The following is an 18,410-nucleotide window of genomic DNA, read 5'->3' as shown; positions in this document are numbered from 1 at the left end:
TCGAATAGAGAGACAGTGCACCCTCCCTTCTCACTCTGCCCAGCTTCACCTTTTTTTAACTAACCTTGCAGCACATGTCAAAAGTCATAAAAATTCAACTGGTAAATTGTAAAATGAATATTTCTTATCTTCGTATGCAAATTAGCCAATGAAAGGTGCCAACCAAAAATTCTAAAGATAATTTTGCGATCTCGTATCAACCTCAATGCTGAATAAAAGTTGGCCTGTTTTATTATTATCATGTCCATCCTTCATAGGAAGCGTAATGTAAGACCGAGAAACGCCTAACAAACGCGATTTGACATTTGCTTATTGTATTGTGGGATTGACCGAACAAAATGTTTGACCTTCCAATACAAAGCACCCCGCCCAGTCCCAAATCCAGACTCTCCTGCATTCAAGAGATTCTCCCACTTCCCTTTTGGGTGTGTTTGGCTGGCCAGATGTTTCCTGAACCTGCCCTGTTCCCATCTCCCTCCCCGCCCCTGTAGTGAAAGGCAAAGGAAGGACGAGAAGGGAGTCTGCCATTCACTTTGTGCGCACGCACCTGTACTCCCAGGGATTTTGTCTTCGTGACAATCGAGTTTACATCTGAGTGATTTTCCCACCACACGCCTCTTTACAAGTCAGCTCCCAGACGCCGGTTGTTGCCGTTATCCCGGTCGGCGAGGCGATGATGTCGTGGGACTGCGGTCTGAGGCACATGTTCTCCGCGCCTCCTTCTCTGCAGCCGGGCAGCATTTGCATCGTGCATGATAAGGAGGAAGTATCCAGATTAGAGATGGTCCAGAGACTGGCCAAGGATGGTTGCCGCTTCCTGCAGAATCACAGCAAGGGCCTGCAAAGGACAAATGAGGTGAGGCACACGGAACGATAAAAACTTTGGCAACACGATTATGCAAATGGAGTGATGTAGAACTTCAATGTTGCCGAAAGGCTGTGCTCAATCTTTTGAGTGATGTCAACAACAACATTTTTATTACGTATTTACTAAGTTGGCTTGAGTACAAATAAAAAGGTACAAAGAGACTAAGATGATACTGTATAATAATATTGCAGTATCCCAAGACAATACCTTCCCTCAAAACAATTCATTTGCAAGGCAAGCCACTGAGGAAACAGAACACACACTAGAGTTAGGTCCAGAAATATTTAGACTGTGACAGTTTTTTATAATAAATATCAGCACAATTGATGAGAATCAAACAAGTTGGGAAGACTAAGGGGAGAATGTTTTTTTTTTCACTTGACCAAGTCTTCACTGAGTCGCCCTTTCAGCTGATTCCATGTTTGTCTTTTAGTAAAAAGCATGTTCTGTGTAATGATCCAGTCACTGACATATTTACTTTATGATTTCTTTGCCTTCAATCAGTATGTTCAGGGTCATTATCAATGCTGTGAATGGCTGTCTTTTCAGATTTGTAATACGGTTTATCCAATCAATTTTCCTCATTGAAATGTATTAAAATGCCATTAATCTATCGAGCCACCAAAATACCACCGCGGTTTAGAAAAAGAAAACATTTTAGTGTAATATGTAAAAAAAAAAACAAGAAATCATAATACATGAGAATGGCAAGAAATAAACGTATTTTATAAAGTGTAATTACTGTACATACTGCAGTATTCGTTTGTAGCCTTCAGTGGTTGTGGCTGAGTGAGTGAGTGAGTGAGTGCCTCAGAAAACCATATCGGTCGGGACCTAATTGCAATACCTTAATTGCTCCATTTACTCTCATTTTCCTCAAGCAGCGGCGTATCTGAAGCTTGTTCATACTCAAATTTTGGCTCACAACACAAAGCTACAAATTGTGCAAGCAACAGCTTGCTGCTGTTCGACGCATCTTCCAAGTCAATTCTTGTTACTTCGCTCAGTTAGTCGCATCACCAATAAACACCTGTGGAAACGTTCCATTAGCAGCCATGCATGCTGTTTGATTTCAAATCCATTCTGGTAGTTTATAAACATGAAAATCATTTTAAAAAATTCATGGTTAAATGCTTCTGGAGCCAACTGTCTGCTCTGACATTCCAAGATGTTTGTATTGCTTCAATTCTGTCGGGAAGTCAGTTAAATGAGTTTGAAATAAATGTGAGGAAACACCAGAGTGAGTCAACAATTGTTAAATTGCAGGAATAAAGCACAGCGGGGAGGATGGCGTCATGTCAAACCAGTCCACGGAACTTTTAAAATGATGGCCTCTGATTGGTCGAGATCATGGCGGGCTCAGCTTCCTGCCGACTGGGTGCTTGCGCAAGCGAGACTGCACCACAATGGCAGGATGCAGTGACGCAAGCGGGCCAGACCACCATGGGGGGGAAATTATGTGACTTCAGGGTGGAGTCGAGTGCGTCAAGTCCTCGACCTTTTCTCTTTATCGCTCTTGTTTTTCAACAGAAGGACGTTTTGCCTGCACAATGTCTTTGCTAATCTGCGCCTGATAACATGGCATAAAAAAAGATATTGTCATACGGCTGTTAGATACTGTCAATAGTAGAAATCACGTGACCAATGCACTGTACCTATATGTGCATGTCCATCACGTGTTATCCGAGCAAATCTTAGTTAATACCTGACATTGGAAAATATAGAGCTTATCTAGTTTTGTTTCCAGATAATGCCATAGTTTGCAGTAATCCAATGATGCGATGCGCATACCGGCCATGTGACTCAAATACATAACCAAACAAGGGTCTCAAAGAGCTTAGAGTTCCCAGATGGTGAATGACTATTTCAGTCCAGTGCACTCTGACCGTTATGCACTCACTTTCAATCTTGTTTGGTTTGATTTCCCAATGAATTCAATCCTTCAGAGAATTCCTATTTAACATGTATCTTGCATCCCGCGCACACTGGTGATATCATCAGATCTTAAAGCCTGAGAACAGAGACTTCTTGCAAGGAACTTTTGGGGATAACCAAGTCAACATCAATTGCTTCTTTGAAAACCCAGCGAGTGTTTGAACAACGCTGAGCAGAATGAAGACCAAATGTGAGCCGCGTCAAGGCTGACATCTTCCGGGTCACTCTGAGTATTCCATACCACGTTTTCCAGCATCACAGAGCAGAGAGGATTTCTCCAGCCAGCGGAATGCATCTGGAACCCAAAGAGAGACAAATGGAAAAAAACTTTTCAAATCACAAGGTGCTATAGTAGTGTTTACTGTTCCACAGACAGAGTTCATTTTGGGAAAATTTCAAAGCTGAATAGGGATTGGGGTCATATCAGTGCCCGGGATTTCTGTCCTGTTACAAGCATTGGACTCCAGAGAGCTGATTATTTTACTGAGACAACCACATTGCTCAGTCAGAGTGTTCTAGTAGTGGCTACAGCATTAGAGTCGGATCAATAATTCATCAGGAGGAAAGGTTTGTTTGCACATTGACCAGTGCAAGGCTGACAAACTGACATAATAGTGATATACCTGCTTTGCCATTTGCCACATGGTCAACCTTTTTGCTCAGGCGCAAATAAGCACACACTTGAATTGGAAAACTTTTCATCATTGCTGCAGGTGTGTACGTGTCATGACGTGTCACTTCCTATCTGTGCTCTGCCTCGCTGATCGGAGGTTTATAGTTGAAAAACTCGGCTATGGTCTGCATGTTAGGTTGAAGTGAATGCTTGTTCTTCTCTATGTTCTTTGTGATTGGCGGGTGACCCGTCCCAGGTGCATTTTGACCACTCGCATAAAACCAACTGGGATCCACTCCAGCTCACCGGTAACCGTAATGAAGGCAAGCGCTACAGAAAATGGATACATGTGTGCGTCATGATGTTTAAATGCGTGCAATGCCAATGTTTTGTGTACTTGTAGTACAAGACTTGCACGTTATTATTGCATGGCCACCATATCGTAACAATGATAATGTGTCTAGAAATAATGCTTGAATGCTTCTGCTCAAAAGGCAATGAAGGGAGCACCCCCACCACCCTCCAAAAAAAATAAATAATAATAATAACTTCCTGGGTGTCTGCACAGCTAATTGTATATACAGAGATGAGTGCTGCACTGACTGACAGGTGAGGGGAGAGGCATTTGAAAGGGTGAACTGGTGCAGGATGCATGCGCGTGCACCATACAGTGAGGTGCTCATTATGGTCAATATCTGTGATCCTTCCAAACCTGCCATTGTCAAGTGGTTTATAATCCTTTCCCTTCTTGCAAGCTGGAACAACAAATGCTCTTTGGAGTTTGTATGCAGTACATCAGTCGACTGTGTACATTTGCATGGAGTTCGTTACCATGACAATGTCTGAGGATTTTGCTCTAAAGTAATGCTTTGAAGATAGGTGGTATATTCAAGGAATTTAGGATGAAAAGAAATATGTCTTGTAAATTTGACACACGACACCAGAGTTGTTAACGATTCTACTGAATTTCCTCCAACACACCTGATTTAAATTAACAGGACCATTACCAGGCTCCTGCAGAGCTTCCTGATGAGCTGATCCTTTCAATCAGGTGTGCTGGAGAAGGGAAATATCTAAAACATGCAGGATAGGGGCCCTCAGGAACCGGAGTTTTTGATGAATTGCATTTGTTTCTATTTAATTTATGTGATTTAGAAGACAACAAAAACACTCCACACCGAAGTTTTCAAATTAGTTAGTCAGTTAGTTAGTTAGTTCCACCCATTCCTATTTGGAACATTGGGCGACGAGTCTCCTCCATTTGCCCTGGTCACTGGCGACCCTTCAAATTACTTTAGAAATTATATATATATATATATATATATATATATATATATATATATATATACTGTATATATACACATTTATTTATTTTTCCAGATATAGATACATTTCCTGGCAAGAAAACACTGGTAATTGCTGTGCATATTATGTATGTGCAAATAATTGGAATGTTATGAGGAGTTAGAGTAGTTTGCCACCCACATGGTCTAGTTAGTTTGCAAAAACAAAAAACAAAAAAAAAACAAAAAAACAAGGACCTGCCTGCTTGTCTCCCTGAATAAATTTTAAAGATGGAACAGGGGTGACCTTTCCTGGTTCAGATTTATATCAGATTGGGTGACTTGGCATGACAAATCTGGATATGAAATCATCAAGACAGGTGGGAGACAGCAGACATTGTTAACTCCACACCACCGAGACCCCAAAGGCACCAGTCATAATTTAATAGAGCCGACATCAGGAATCAGTAATTAAAATATGTATGAGCCACTTCTGTTAATCCCTGAAGGGGCTCCTACTGATATAGCTTGAATAATGATCAGTGGAAATTGGGCTTCATTTACAGCGCAGGCTTTGACACAGCATTGTGATGGAAATCAGTGGTGATTTGTGTTAGTTGGAGAACAATCAGGGTAGGAGCGGGAGTGAGAGTGGAGGGTATCTCCTTGGTGATAATAAAACCCTTCCCTCGTGTCCAGCCTGTACAGAGTGACGAAGCAGTGCGCGTGCAGGAGCGGGGCCGCTGCGTTCTGGTCCTCCGGAGGATGGCGTCACAGCCAGCAAGGGGAGGAGGGAAGCGGGAGGAAGAAGAGGAGGAGGAGGAGGCGGCGAGGAACAGGAGGTAAAGCCACTCCACAAATCTCTGCCTGCCTCTCTCACTAACGCTTTCTCCACCTCTCATCATTCTCTCTGTATTACTCACACACATGCGTCCGTCACAACTACTGCTGAACTAAGACTGTGTTAGATGGACCTCACCATCCTGGAACTGTGAGCTCTAGCCTTTAAAATCAAGTCATTTGGGGGCTGGGGCTTGTTTGGATTACAGAGGGTGTGTGGGGGGGGGGTGTTACAGGACTCTGGATGTCAGGGTAAAAGGGGCATGCAACAGTAACCACGGTAACATTGCCGGCGTGAGGGCAAGGATGAGCCTGCTGCGGGATGAGATGCTGCTGCTGCACGTCGCCTTGGTGGAGCAGGAGGAGGATGAAGACGAAGACGAGGAAGGGTCCGAGGAAGGGACCGGCGGCAGCAGTGACGGTGCCGACCGGGTAGATCCGTCCACTCTGCCCACATTTGACGTGCCCTACTTCCGCTACATCGACGACGAGGGCACGGAGGGCGAGGAGGAGTGGAGCAGCGGTCGCTCGCTGTCCTCCATGGACGAGGACTCGTCCACTGACTCTGTGGTGTCTGACAGGTACACGGTGGTGTCAGGGACCCCAGAGAAAATCCTGGATCACCTGCTGAATGACCTGAAGCTGGAGGAGGACCAGGTGGCCACAGAGGGCAAAGACACAGGTCAGTGCCAAACCCCCCACAGCCCCTCTGTTGCTCTTTGGGTTCTTCTTTAAGGAAAACATGAGGTTTTCCATCGGAATGCTTTATTATAAACATGGTTCTGTGATGTCATCATTGTGAGCGGGAGTCTGCAAGAGTGCTTCACAGTCAAAGGTTCTGGGTTTGAATCTCTGCTCTGACTTTTTGGTGGTTTCTTGTCCACATTCCAAAAACATGCGTTTTAGGATGTGGAATCGTCTTTCTGCCACAAAAAGCAGAAATCAGTGAGTCATTGATGTTGCCCTTAAACATGGATTCTGAAATTGCTTTTGGATGCCACAAGATGGCAAAGATCTACTTGAAGCTCCGCAATTCACTTCAAAATAGTTCCTTGGCAACAAGATGCCATAAGATGGCACCAAAACAATATTTTGATATGAGAGACACTTTTGGTCTGAGCACAAAAACAGCAAATAGGTGAGTTTGTAGCAAACCACTGAATAATGCAAATACTTTAAAATAGCCTCGGGTGTGATTGTGATTTTGAATGGTTGGTATGGTCTATATTTGCGCCGAGCTTAACTGATTACAAGTCTAGGATGCACCCCTGCTCACCTAAAGTCAGCTGGGATACGTTCCTGCTCCTTTGCAAATGTCACCAATTTTTATTTTCTCTAATTGCAGACAATTATTCCCCAAATGTGTAGTTCGGCTCTTGTTATTGAGGGCAGCAGGCAGGCAGGCATAGCATTCGAATATAAACATACTCTGACAACAAATGCACTTCGCTTCATGGTAGCGAGTACTCTCATAATAAGGTGACACTGTTGCCAAGGCAGAGGAAAGTCTCTGCCGCTGAAGCTTGGAAGAGAAATTGTGAATGCAGCCGGCAGAGACTAGCAAGGGGGAGAAAGATGGAGAGAGGGAGAGCAAGATTTACCAATTTGATTCCTGGTAAATGCAAATGGTCACGTTTGACCTGTCACTTGGACGGAAGCAGACGGAGCACCTCAACGGCAATTACTCATTCTGATGAGGAAGTCAATGAAATTGATCTCAATGTTGTCACATGGGATTTGTTGTGTTATCGTCACCACCGCATCTTAAAAATATGCACACTTATTGACAATAAAGACACTTACCTTTAAGTTCACTGGTCTTGTTGAGTAATCATTCAGTTCACTATGATATGACAGCGGTGAAGCTCACTGCAGGGAGCATGGGGGGGGGGGGGTTATGTTCCAAGGTCAAAGAGCCACCCACCTAAAAAGAGAAGAAACAATGAGTCAGCAGTTGGTTTCCACCCACTGAACCTAAAGGTCTGACTTATTCGATCGGCTCATTTGCATCCTGCATGCTGTTTATTGTTTCTCTCAAAGATGGCTGTCTGAGGAAAAATATTGCAGGGAGGCTGGGGCCTATTGCAGACATGGGGGGATAAAGGTGGGTGACGTCTGCACTGGTCACCAGGCAGCCACTCGCCCCTTTTTCCACAGCCTGTTGAAGTCATGAGATCGTAACAGAGACAGGGCTGAATTTGTGTAAGGGAATGCCGCAATGTGTGCATAGTGCAAAGTTTGACACTTGCCACTATCACTAACTTCCCGTGCACTGTAGTGTTGGAGGTGAACTTAGGCTGCCCATCAAGTTCTCCCACGACTAATTATCCGATTGCGAGATGTCAAAACACACAGCAATATTTGGCCTCCTTTGAATTCTATATAAAAGACAAAGAAGCGTTTTGCTTTATCTCTATGTGAGGCTAATCACAGAGAGACACACTGACCAGGAACTGATTACCTGCCAGTGGCACAAAAGTCCGCTAGTTGAATAAATACTACCAATACACCACCACAGCATTTTTTAAAAATTGTACTTCATATATGTGCTGCAAGTTTTAAAACTCATGCAAAAGAATATTTTGTGTTCATCAACACAAGAGCAGCTGAAAAGAAGCTACATGGGGAATGATTCCATGATGACAGCTGAAGTTAATAAGTGACTTGTTAACATGCTGAATTCTAAGATTGTGATAATCAATTTTACGCGTACTTGAATTTGAAAAAGGATTGTCAGTCTGATTGATCCCCATGGATGATTGAAACAGCAGATCAGGGAATCAATCTGGAATGATTTTTCTCTGAAAGGACATTTGTCAAGTTTTGGCTTTGGAAAATATTGTTGCGAGGATGATGCGAGCGTGTGTGGTTGTTTGTCGGTGTGTGTCCTGCGATTGGCTGGTAACCAGTTCAAGGTGGACGCCGTCTACAGCCCGGAGTCAACATGTAAGCATGTACAGCCTTGAGGAGGACAAACAACACGTCCGAGCACGATCAGTCAGACTCCATCAAAGTTTGCAGTAAATCAACCCACACATTAACGTGACCGGCTCATCAGCACATTTAGAGGCCCAGATGGTTATTGTGTGTTTCATTGAAGATAAAGCAATGCACGGGGCTTGTTTAAACTTGCTCAGCTAAATACAGCAGAAGTGGAGAATCCTCACCTAGTAGTCATCATCGGAAGCTCGGAGGATGTTATCCTCACTGTAATCTCTCTCATGTTGCTCTCCTTTGAAATGACTCCATTTTAGAAATGGCAGACGTAGAGCATTTGAAATGGTCCTAGTGCATTCTAAGAATGTGTCTGTTTCTCTTTACAGACACACTTTTGGATGACTTTCTGTTGACCTACCCAGTGTTCATGTCAACCAGCGATTTATGCCAAGCTCTTCTGGGACAATATCCTTCTATAACATCAAATAATGTTAACAGGCCCTCTAGCTAATAAGCACTAAGTCAGATTCACACGGCTTACACTTGAAACCTGAACCAATCCTTACTTACTGCTGCAAGCGCTGCCGAGTGAAAGAGGACGCAAAGGAGGCTCTGGAGAGGAAACAGAAAGTGGCATACCTGGTGTCACAGTGGATGCTTCTCTGCAAGGACTTTCTGAGAGAGGACGAGCATGTCAAAGTGTTCATGAAGGTAGAGGACGAATGGTTGACAAAAAAAAGGGGGGGGGGAGCAGCACCTGTAGGTGTCACAGGAAGAAATGAAAATTGACTTTTCCGTGCAGACTTTGTACCACTATATGCTGGATGACCTTTACGAGCACCCGGCCTTGCAGAGGGATTTGAAGGAGCTGCAGAAGCTCTACCAGCTGCATCGGAGGCAGTGAGTAACATGATCAGAGGTCATCAATGACAACTTACTTAATGATTTATATACAACATTATTACGGAACGTCTGCAGAACTGTTGCAGCACTGAGAGGCGAGAGTACACCGCACAAAGGGAACGCTTCTTCTTCTCTCATCAATGCATTCTTTCAGAGGCTGAGGAGGAAAGGCAGTGTTCTGGGCTTTTTCTGCATGCCAATATGAAAGTCAGGGAGCTCTTTATGCTGAACCTTCATAAATCGAGGGAATAGAAGAAAGACAAGCTGTCGGTTAAATGACAGGTTTATGTACCTTGACAAGAGGGAAGAACCTGCCCACAATGAACCCTAATCTCATTACCAAACATTCCTATATATAGTTAATCAATTCTTTAATAATACAGCAATCTGCAAACATAATAATTGGAGACATTTTGTTCATCTTAGTTGATATTTGGTGTTGATGAAGCTTTGTGATGTTATAACATTAGGCGAGGGACGCCCCAGGGGGTGCAACACAGGAAGTCACCGAAGCGGGACCGCAATTTTAATAGCCACAGTTTGGCACACTTTCTGTCCTTGCATGATAGCGGGCAACCTCATCTTCAATGGAAGCAATGGCTGATTGCAACGGCTCATTTCTCTGCATGAAAATGTGCGAGGAACAAGCTTCTCATTCATTATATTATTCAAAGCTGTTCAAAGAAAAAACTGATTTACATGCATGCTGCACACACACATACACACACTAATGACTAAAAACACCATGTGTGTGTGTGTGTGTGTGTTATACATTCCCAATCTATACTGAGCCAATGCATACACACACACACACGCACATTCTTTTCATTAGCTCTCACATACATCTTGATGGATAGAAAGAAATTGGTGGGTGAGGAAGTCGGTGGGTTCTTGCATCACCCTCCACAAGATTTTGTGGAAATCAGTTTAGTAGTTGCAGAATCCTTCTCACTACCAAATAAAAAATGGCCTCCTTGTGGAAGGTAACAATCCCCCAGCTGAGAAACACTTTGCCAAGTGTGACTGCCCCTCCTACTCTCTTCCCTGGACCACAGCCTCCAATCAGAGTCTCCCTGGGGAGTCTGCCCTACTGCCCATAAGGATCGAGTGCAAATGATCCCGCCTGATGCTGCTGCTGTTGTTTTCTGGCACTGCCTCATTCCTGCTCACATCTAGCGACGGAGACCCACCAAAACCAGTACACTTTGCGTGGGTGCTACGAAGTGACATACTCTACTATTTATGGGCGTTATACAATGAAGCCCATTGGGAGAATAAGACTGGCTGCCTTGGGCTATAGAATGCAGACTGAGCCAAGATAGTTTTTCTGCAAAAGAAAGCCTGTCGTGTGCTCTGAGGAGCTAAGTAACTTAATTCAATTAAATCTCTCAAAGCCTTTTATAATTCACAGTACTGCACGCCGAAATTTATTTTCGTGAGGCTCGGATGGCTGCTGCCTGGCCAGAGGGCCCCCAGGGTAGACTTTGTGCCAACATGTCTATTGTGATGCAAAGGACCCTAATAATACACAGGCCCAGCCATCATAGCCCCCCATCAGACTTAAATGTGGAGAAGAGTGTGAACAAATAAAAAGGCCTGGAAAAAAATGCACCAAGCAATCTGCGCGCACCTTCTTGACATTGACTTCAAATAATGAAGTGACCTCATAAATCAAAAAACGCTTTGATTAGACAGTGAGGGAGATGTACTTATGCAAATCAACAAGAAAAAAAACCCCACACGATCCACTTCAGAGGGATAAATAATGAAACATGTTTGGGTCTGTTTTGGTTGGTGCTTTATTGTTTAATTTATTCTTTTTCAGCACGGTGGAGGAATATTCCCCTCAAAGAAAGGTGAGCGAAGAGGCTATAATGTTACGATGCGGCCTATTTTGTGTCTAATGTGCTGTCCTTTCTCATTCATGTATCCTCACACTTCCTGCCACGTTGGACTTTGTCACCTGGTTCTCAGTGTTCACTTTCCTTCTTCCAGAGCAAAGCACTTTTCCACCAATTAAGCCTGAAAGAGAACGGGGTCCTGTACAGGGCCACGCATAGACAGACCAAGGAAGGTAATAAGACACATGTATTTCTCTTAAAGCAGTTCTGATGGGGCATTATCTTCAGCAGCAGCAGCATCAACAGCACAATGGGAATTCTGCCAAGGTCTGAATATGACAGTTTGGCATGCACATTCCCGAGTTCTGATCCGGCTGTGAAAAACAATGCAAACACAGGTCGCAACAGCATGTTCTGCTGTCGGAAAGACTCTCAAGGGAAGCGCTAATTTAGTCATCCTGACAACTGCTCTGTTTGAAAACTAGGAAACACAAAACAGGGTGCAGCCCCCGGGATGTGAGTGAGAAGGATCGCAACTGGTTGAGCACTGACAAGAAAAAAAGGCAGTATACAGAATCAATATGACATGTCAACCAGAACAGTTCATCCATCCATCCATTTTCTAATCCGTTTATCCTCACAAGGGTCGCAAGCTTGCTGGAGCCTATCCCAGCTGTCTTTGGGTAGTAGGCGGGGTACACCCTGAACCGATGGCCAACCAATCGCAGGGCACACATAGACAAACAACCTGGACCTCTGCACTGTGAGGCCAACGTGCTAACCACTCGAACACCGTGCCTCCCTGAATAAAACTTAAAACACTAAATTCAACAGTTTTATGTATTATTATTTGAAATATATGATCAATTCAAAGTCGAAAATACATTGTCAGAATACCTGTTGAGCAGAAATGTTGCTGAATCTGAATCATCTCAGGTGCCTGAAATCTTAGTATTCCCTCCTCTTATGTTTGCTAGTCTCAAACGAGGAGTGGGGGAGCATTGGGGATGGTGAGGTTGGGGGAGGCGGAGGTGGTGGGGATGATTTTGTTTTTTAATTTCCAAATATGGATTTCACTAAATAGTTAGCAAATCTCCTGATGCCCAAAGAAATACGTTTCAGAACTGTGCTCATGACTGAAGTGTGGCTGAGTGTGCATAACAAATTGCTGCCACCTTGGTCATGGCTTCTGTCTCTGATAGGTTGATCTTCTGCAGGTGCAGTGGTTTCCTAAGGGTGGGGGGGGGGCAAATTCCACCTTTGAGCACTAATTCAATTAAATCATATTGCACATAATTTAAATAAACATTTTACCTGTACAAATGTTTTAAAAAAACACTACTAAGAAATTTAATTTAACTATATTGTAGAAGTTAAATACAAGTGATCTGCACTTAACAAATGTAGTGTATTGATTTTAAAACAAAAGTTTAAGACTCTGTAATATTACATATAGTTTTGAATATTTAATTCAGGTCTTTTTTGTCTTTTCTTTTTTTTGCGCACCAGTAGTGTACTACATGTTGAGATGAACGCTTGTTCAGATAGTTCAAAATGTTTTCCATGATAACAGTTAGTTTTTTTTTGCCTCACATAGAATACTCGGTGTTTGCAGTACCATGCCACGTGTACATCACGATGGATTCCTACCTGAGCATGAGGGCCCATCCTGGAGCTGTGGCACAGGATTTGCTACAAGCCGTGGCTGAGAGGATGGGTGTCTCCCAGGGTGAACTGGTGCTGGTGGCCGTCACTTATCCTGGAGGTAAACACAACACTATACAAGGTCATGTTTACGAGGTGATCAACAAAAAGTACAGTATGCTTCATGTGTTCCAGTCCAGTAACAGTATCAACAATTTTGACTTTGTAACTGTCATTTTGATCAAAACATGTTGATTTTGAGGATGTAGATTTTGGGGTACAGAATGTAGTCATACTGCATTTCTAGTATTTAGTCAGCTCTCACTATCATGCAATGCAGTTCTGAAAAAGAAAAATAATAATAAATAAATAAAAACACTACACCTGGACAGCGGGAGGGTGGATGGGGGATGAGGATCTCCACTGCCTGCATCATTCTGATCTTTTTTTTTTTTTTTCAAAGCAGGATGTTCATTCAATTCTTGTACAGTATTTGATCTCAGTAATGTGTGTATATGTATAGGTAAGTGTCCATCAATGAGTATTCAGGATTTAAAATTTAAAAGATAAACGACTGGTTACTGATCCTAACACAGCAGACTATACACACTTCACTATCAAAAAATAGACACAATTAATTGCCCAGTAGCCAATTAAAAAGATAACACAGTTTTCTCCTACCAAGCTGCTGCTGATTCCATACATGCTCAACCTTTCAAGTTTTTCTAAATTGACGTATATTGTATATATTGTTTTATAGTCGACCAATAAACAGTTAAGTCCGTGTCTGTTTTACTCCAGGGGCTGGGGGGTCCTATCTCTTGTACTCTGATGTCTGCCACTTGTGATATGTGATGCATTTCCTCTCCCATAGGCAGGCTCCTACTGCAGCCTCATGACACACTTTTCTCCCCCTCCCTGCAACCGGTGGGAAGACTGCATGTTTGCCGAAAGGACCTGGGTGAAGTTCTGGTAAGGGAGAAAGAACACTGTCACATCAGTCAATTTACAATACATGGTATGGTCACAAATAGGGCTGAATGATTTTGACATACAGTATAATTGTATTGTAGTTATTTTCCTTAAATTTTGCAATTGTAATATTTTAAATGCGATTCTGTTTTCAAGGTCCTCTTCCCATGTATTTTTAACAATTTTAAGCAATAGATTAATCTGTATTTTTACAGGTTAGGTTAATGCTCAAGGCAAATGAAACAGGAATTAATATCAAACACAGTTTTTTTTAAAAAATCATCAATTACAGTTAACTTTATTGAGCACTTTGACTTACAATATTTTAACTGTTCACATGACAACTTGCATCTCTCCTCAGAACCCGTTTACAGAAAACTCTAAACTGCAACAGAGGACCGCCCACATGCTTAGCTTAAACACATGGAATGTCGCTGTAGCTTTCAGCAACATTGACTGGAGCATCTTTGATTCCATTCACGAGGTTTGTACCATAACCTGACTTTAATTTTCCAGGGTTGAATTACTTAGCGACCTGATGATGCTCATTCTGCCTCATCCGTGTTACTGGGTTTGCAGCAAGAGCTGATCTACTTCACCTTCAGGCGTCATTCGAATGGAAACCAAACGGCGGCATTGGAGTTGCTCCTTCAGCGCTTCAATGAGATACAATTGTGGGTGATGACTGAAGTGTTAGTGTGCACGGCGCTCTGCCAAAGAGTCCAGCTTATCAAGAAGTTCATCAAGATAGCTGCCCAGTAAGCATCCATCTAATCATTGTATTTCCTCAAACAACGGCCTCCACGCTAATAAATGCCCCAATTAATCACTAAGTGGCAGGCGTGATCCACTTAAATGAGCACTCTTCCTCAAATAGACATCTCCTTTCCCCCAGGGAAAAAATGCCCCTACTTGGCTTTAATTATCCTTTACTGATCCTACCATGTATTGCGGTGTGACATGTTGACCTCAACATGCCGCCTGCATACCTGGCATCTAGTTTAACAAGAAAGCACAGTGCATTCAGGCATATAGTATGATGAACTATTCGGCACTGACCTGAAAAGAATCAAAACAAAGAATAGATCTGACATATACAAACAATTAGAGAGCATGTCTCGCTTGGAATGGCGAGCAAAACATCGTTATTTTAATAAAGTATTCGTTTATGTACGTAATATTGTAGAGATATATGTTATTTAATATTTTAGTTATTTATGTATACATGTTAAGTCCATACTGCCCCAGCTGCTCTCCCAGCAGTTGACTAATGTAGGCCAAATGTAAGGAAATATACAGAGTATTGAAATACTGTATAACTGGTATTTCGTATTTGTGGGAATGCTGCTCTCTAGTGGTATAACGATGAACTGCATGACGTTGCCTGCTGTGACGACCGGTAATTTAATTTGACTGCATGTCATTTGGCAGCTGCAAAGCACAAAGAAACCTCCACTGTTTCTTTGCCATTGTAATGGGCCTGAATACAGCTGCTGTCAGCCGTCTCAGTCAGACGTGGGAGGTAGCAAACACAAATTATTTTATTAATATTATCTGTACCATTGTTTTTCCTCTTCCTGACAATTCTACAACGCAGTACATGAAATATGTCATTTTCATTTTTGCAGAAAATTCCTGGGAAATTCAAAAGGTTGTTTTCCGAGCTGGAGAGTATCACAGTAAGTGCATTTGACGGTGCTCATGCAAAACAATGCAGACCTTGAAAGCAAGGCATAAAAGTGTAACTCACCACAATAAAATATTGCAGTGAAGTTAATTTCAGTACTTGGAGCAAATTTCAAAAGTGATACAGTACTATTATATATTACCTAGATTAATTGAGACCAAAAGAAACCACTTTGGAGATGGCCAATCCCTTTCCTCGATGTAAAGAAAAGAAAAACATGCAATAATCTAATTTCTTGAGCAGCTCTAAGCCATCATTTTTGAAATAATAACTGTATTCATATTTCCCTCTGTGTGTAGTGAATACAGTATATGGTATACAGTACTGCGTCTACGTTTGACTTTTTCGTGTCTACAACCCCACGCCATCCGCATATTCTAGTTTACTGGGATGCAACATACAGTACAGACAATTTCTTTAGTGTTTCACTGACAAGAGGAAAAAAGGGGCATTTTCAGCAGTGTCCATGTGCATGCACATTGTACACGCTGAGCATCCCACACATTTATTTTGAAAATGTCTTTGCAGGATCCCTCGTTGAACCACAAGGCCTACAGGGACACCTTCAAGAAGATGAAGGCGCCAAAGATCCCCTTTCTTCCTCTGCTCCTTAAAGGTAGCATCATCATCATCAGCATGGAAGAGGATCAGGATGTAGACACACCACCTCGAATATCTCAAAACTAAAAATGTAGCTCTCTTTCTTGTAGATATCACATTCATCCACGAGGGCAACAGGACATTTCATGATAATCTCGTGAATTTTGAAAAGCTGGTAAGTCATCAAAGAGACAAGACGCTGGTTTTCAAATCACATTGATTAATCACGCGCTTGTCACCCCTCTTTACCAGCACATGATAGCAGACACGGTCCGCCTCATCAGACAATGTCAGAAGGATCATTTGGGTCAGTGCTTCTATTTTGTGCTAACTAGTGGAAAAGAGATCTGATGATGAAGACAAATGCTCTCTCTTTAACCTTTACAGCAAATGACATGAGCCCAAAGACCAGTGCAGATGTGCGCGCTTACATGGACAACCTTCATATCATCGACAATCAGCAGACCCTCTTTGAACTGTCACACAGGCTGGAGCCTCGGACTTGAAAGGGAAGACATGTTAGTTACTGTAGCCTTCTAATCAACTCAGGACCATGTCAGCAATCCGAGGGCATGCAACTCAACGGCCACCAGAGAGCGCTGGTCAATCAGGAAATTGTTATCTGACACAGGAAAAAACACAAATGGAAGCATTGGTTGTTTTTTTTACCGCGTCTTTTTGTAAAGGTTCACCACAGTCCCATCCATACAGACATAACATATAGCATATTTTATTTTATATATCAGCATGACATCCAGGTTGCTACCGTAGTGGTACATAGAGGGCCAGTCTAAACTGTTGCTATTACTAATATGTCCATCAGGTGGCAGCATTCGGAGAATGGAACTGATAGTTTATGTTTCGCCAACTGTTTAGCATTATAGCTGTCACGGCACAAAACAAAAAATGTCACAAATGTCATACATACTGAAGTAATGATGTCTCAATTGTAACCACATTTACTGACTCCTTGTAAAATCTTAATAGAAAGTTATTAACATCCTGTTACGGACCTGGAAAAGATAGATACACAGGATAATTGCAACTTTTTCCATCTATTGGAAAAGCATTTAACTGCCCTGCCTGGCACTATATGTTGCTGACACAGATGAACAATGATGCGGGATTATTTGGCTAAAAAAAATTAAAATAAAATAAAAATAAAGGAACCACTGAAATAAAATTGGATAATTGGTTTAGCCGACAAAATACAGCCAGGTAGAAATGCAACACTTTTAATTGTCTCCCTAAAAGTATTTATCTCGCAGACGACCAGCTACTAATAATTATTAAGATGACAGAATGACTATTGACAAATACTGATTAAATTCAAGCAAAGAGTATTTTGGTAAAGATGTATTTTGTTCTGTTGTTAGTAAACACAATTCCTACTGTTATTTTTGATGGTGGAGGGAGTCATAACTAAATGAATAGCATCCAAGTCTTGCTGGACATTTACAAATCGTTCTGAAAGTTAGTTGTGTTTTTATTGTGCAATGTGTGATTAGGTCAGGATTACCAATTTACATTATAACCGGCAGTGCAGAACATTATGTGAAAACATGTTGGTGCAAAGGCAAGTACACTGTACCATTTTTTAAAATTCCCATTCAAAAATATGCTGTTGGACAATCAGTATAATTAAGCAGCAAACACACTCATTCACATCAATCTATATTGTATTCAGAATTCTTTCCTTCAGAAGGGAATACTAAATGCACTGTTATAATTGTCCTTAGAGTGCCACAAAGCCGAGCAAATTTCAAGGATCTAATTTTGTTGACATAGATGGTGTAGTGTTGTAGGGAGGAGTTGTTGGAAGAAGATGTGAATTGGCCCTTAAGCCGCATACAAAGGAAAATGTGAGGTCGAAATATCGCAGCACTTTCAGGAGGTTCTGCGTATATTTAGTGAGAAGTCATTAAAGAAAAATCTACATATCGTAACTTAAAACAACTTGTTGCTGCTGCTTGATCTATCTATCTTGAGTTCAGACTCAGTAGAATGTACATTATACATATATATATATATAATGGGGGAATATTTTAAGTCATGACCGTTAAACAAGGCATATTTTTTTGTATTTATACTGTAGTCATAAAATGTTTGTGTATATTGTATTTATTTGTTTCAGAATAAGTTATTTCTCTTCTGTGAAATTACTCTGTAAGATTCTCTTGTGCAGTTTTGACTGCTCTGTGTGACATGGCAAACCATAGATCGGCCCAGTGTGCACCTAATAAAATATTTTTCATAAAATCAACCTGATGACTATAAAATGTGACTT

The 18,410-nt window shown here is 42.0% G+C and overlaps 1 protein-coding gene across 8 annotated transcripts; it reads left to right on the top strand.

Annotated features, from left to right (window-relative positions):
• The first annotated feature begins 491 nt into the window (after positions 1-491).
• Positions 492-18,380, top strand: LOC147203582 (rap guanine nucleotide exchange factor 5-like). 8 transcript variants are annotated; one of them, XM_086114184.1, is made up of 18 exons: positions 492-856; positions 5,399-5,541; positions 6,121-6,221; positions 8,863-8,941; positions 9,043-9,187; positions 9,279-9,376; positions 11,205-11,235; positions 11,375-11,453; positions 12,818-12,985; positions 13,739-13,836; positions 14,198-14,320; positions 14,416-14,594; positions 15,268-15,358; positions 15,465-15,515; positions 16,052-16,139; positions 16,234-16,298; positions 16,376-16,430; positions 16,511-18,380. In XM_086114184.1, the coding sequence occupies exons 1-18, from the start codon at positions 674-676 to the stop codon at positions 16,627-16,629; spliced, it is 1,896 nt and encodes a 631-aa protein (XP_085970310.1). In that variant the 5' UTR covers positions 492-673; the 3' UTR covers positions 16,630-18,380. The 8 variants fall into 8 exon arrangements, 7 of the variants coding, with proteins under 7 accessions (XP_085970310.1, XP_085970309.1, XP_085970303.1 ...); XM_086114183.1 differs by having other exon boundaries at positions 11,354-11,453; XM_086114177.1 differs by having other exon boundaries at positions 585-856; positions 12,836-12,985.
• The last annotated feature ends 30 nt before the right edge of the window (positions 18,381-18,410 follow it).

Source organism: Hippocampus guttulatus, chromosome 6 (genome assembly GCF_054856545.1).
Source record: "Hippocampus guttulatus isolate MCC_2025c chromosome 6, RoL_Hgut_1.0, whole genome shotgun sequence".
Taxonomy (NCBI): Eukaryota; Metazoa; Chordata; class Actinopteri; order Syngnathiformes; family Syngnathidae; genus Hippocampus; species Hippocampus guttulatus.
The sequence above is the reverse complement of the archived record's forward strand: the minus strand, read 5'-3'. Positions and strand labels throughout refer to the sequence as shown.

Bases quoted from the DNA above. Each gene is read 5' to 3' on its own strand.
- LOC147203582 (XM_086114179.1), top strand. From the start codon at position 5,668: ATGGACCTCACCATCCTGGAACT. The intron at 11,236-11,353 runs GTGAGCGAAGAG...CCTGGTTCTCAG, and splicing joins AATATTCCCCTCAAAGAAAG to TGTTCACTTTCCTTCTTCCA. The intron at 15,359-15,464 runs GTAGCAAACACA...TCATTTTTGCAG, and splicing joins GTCTCAGTCAGACGTGGGAG to AAAATTCCTGGGAAATTCAA.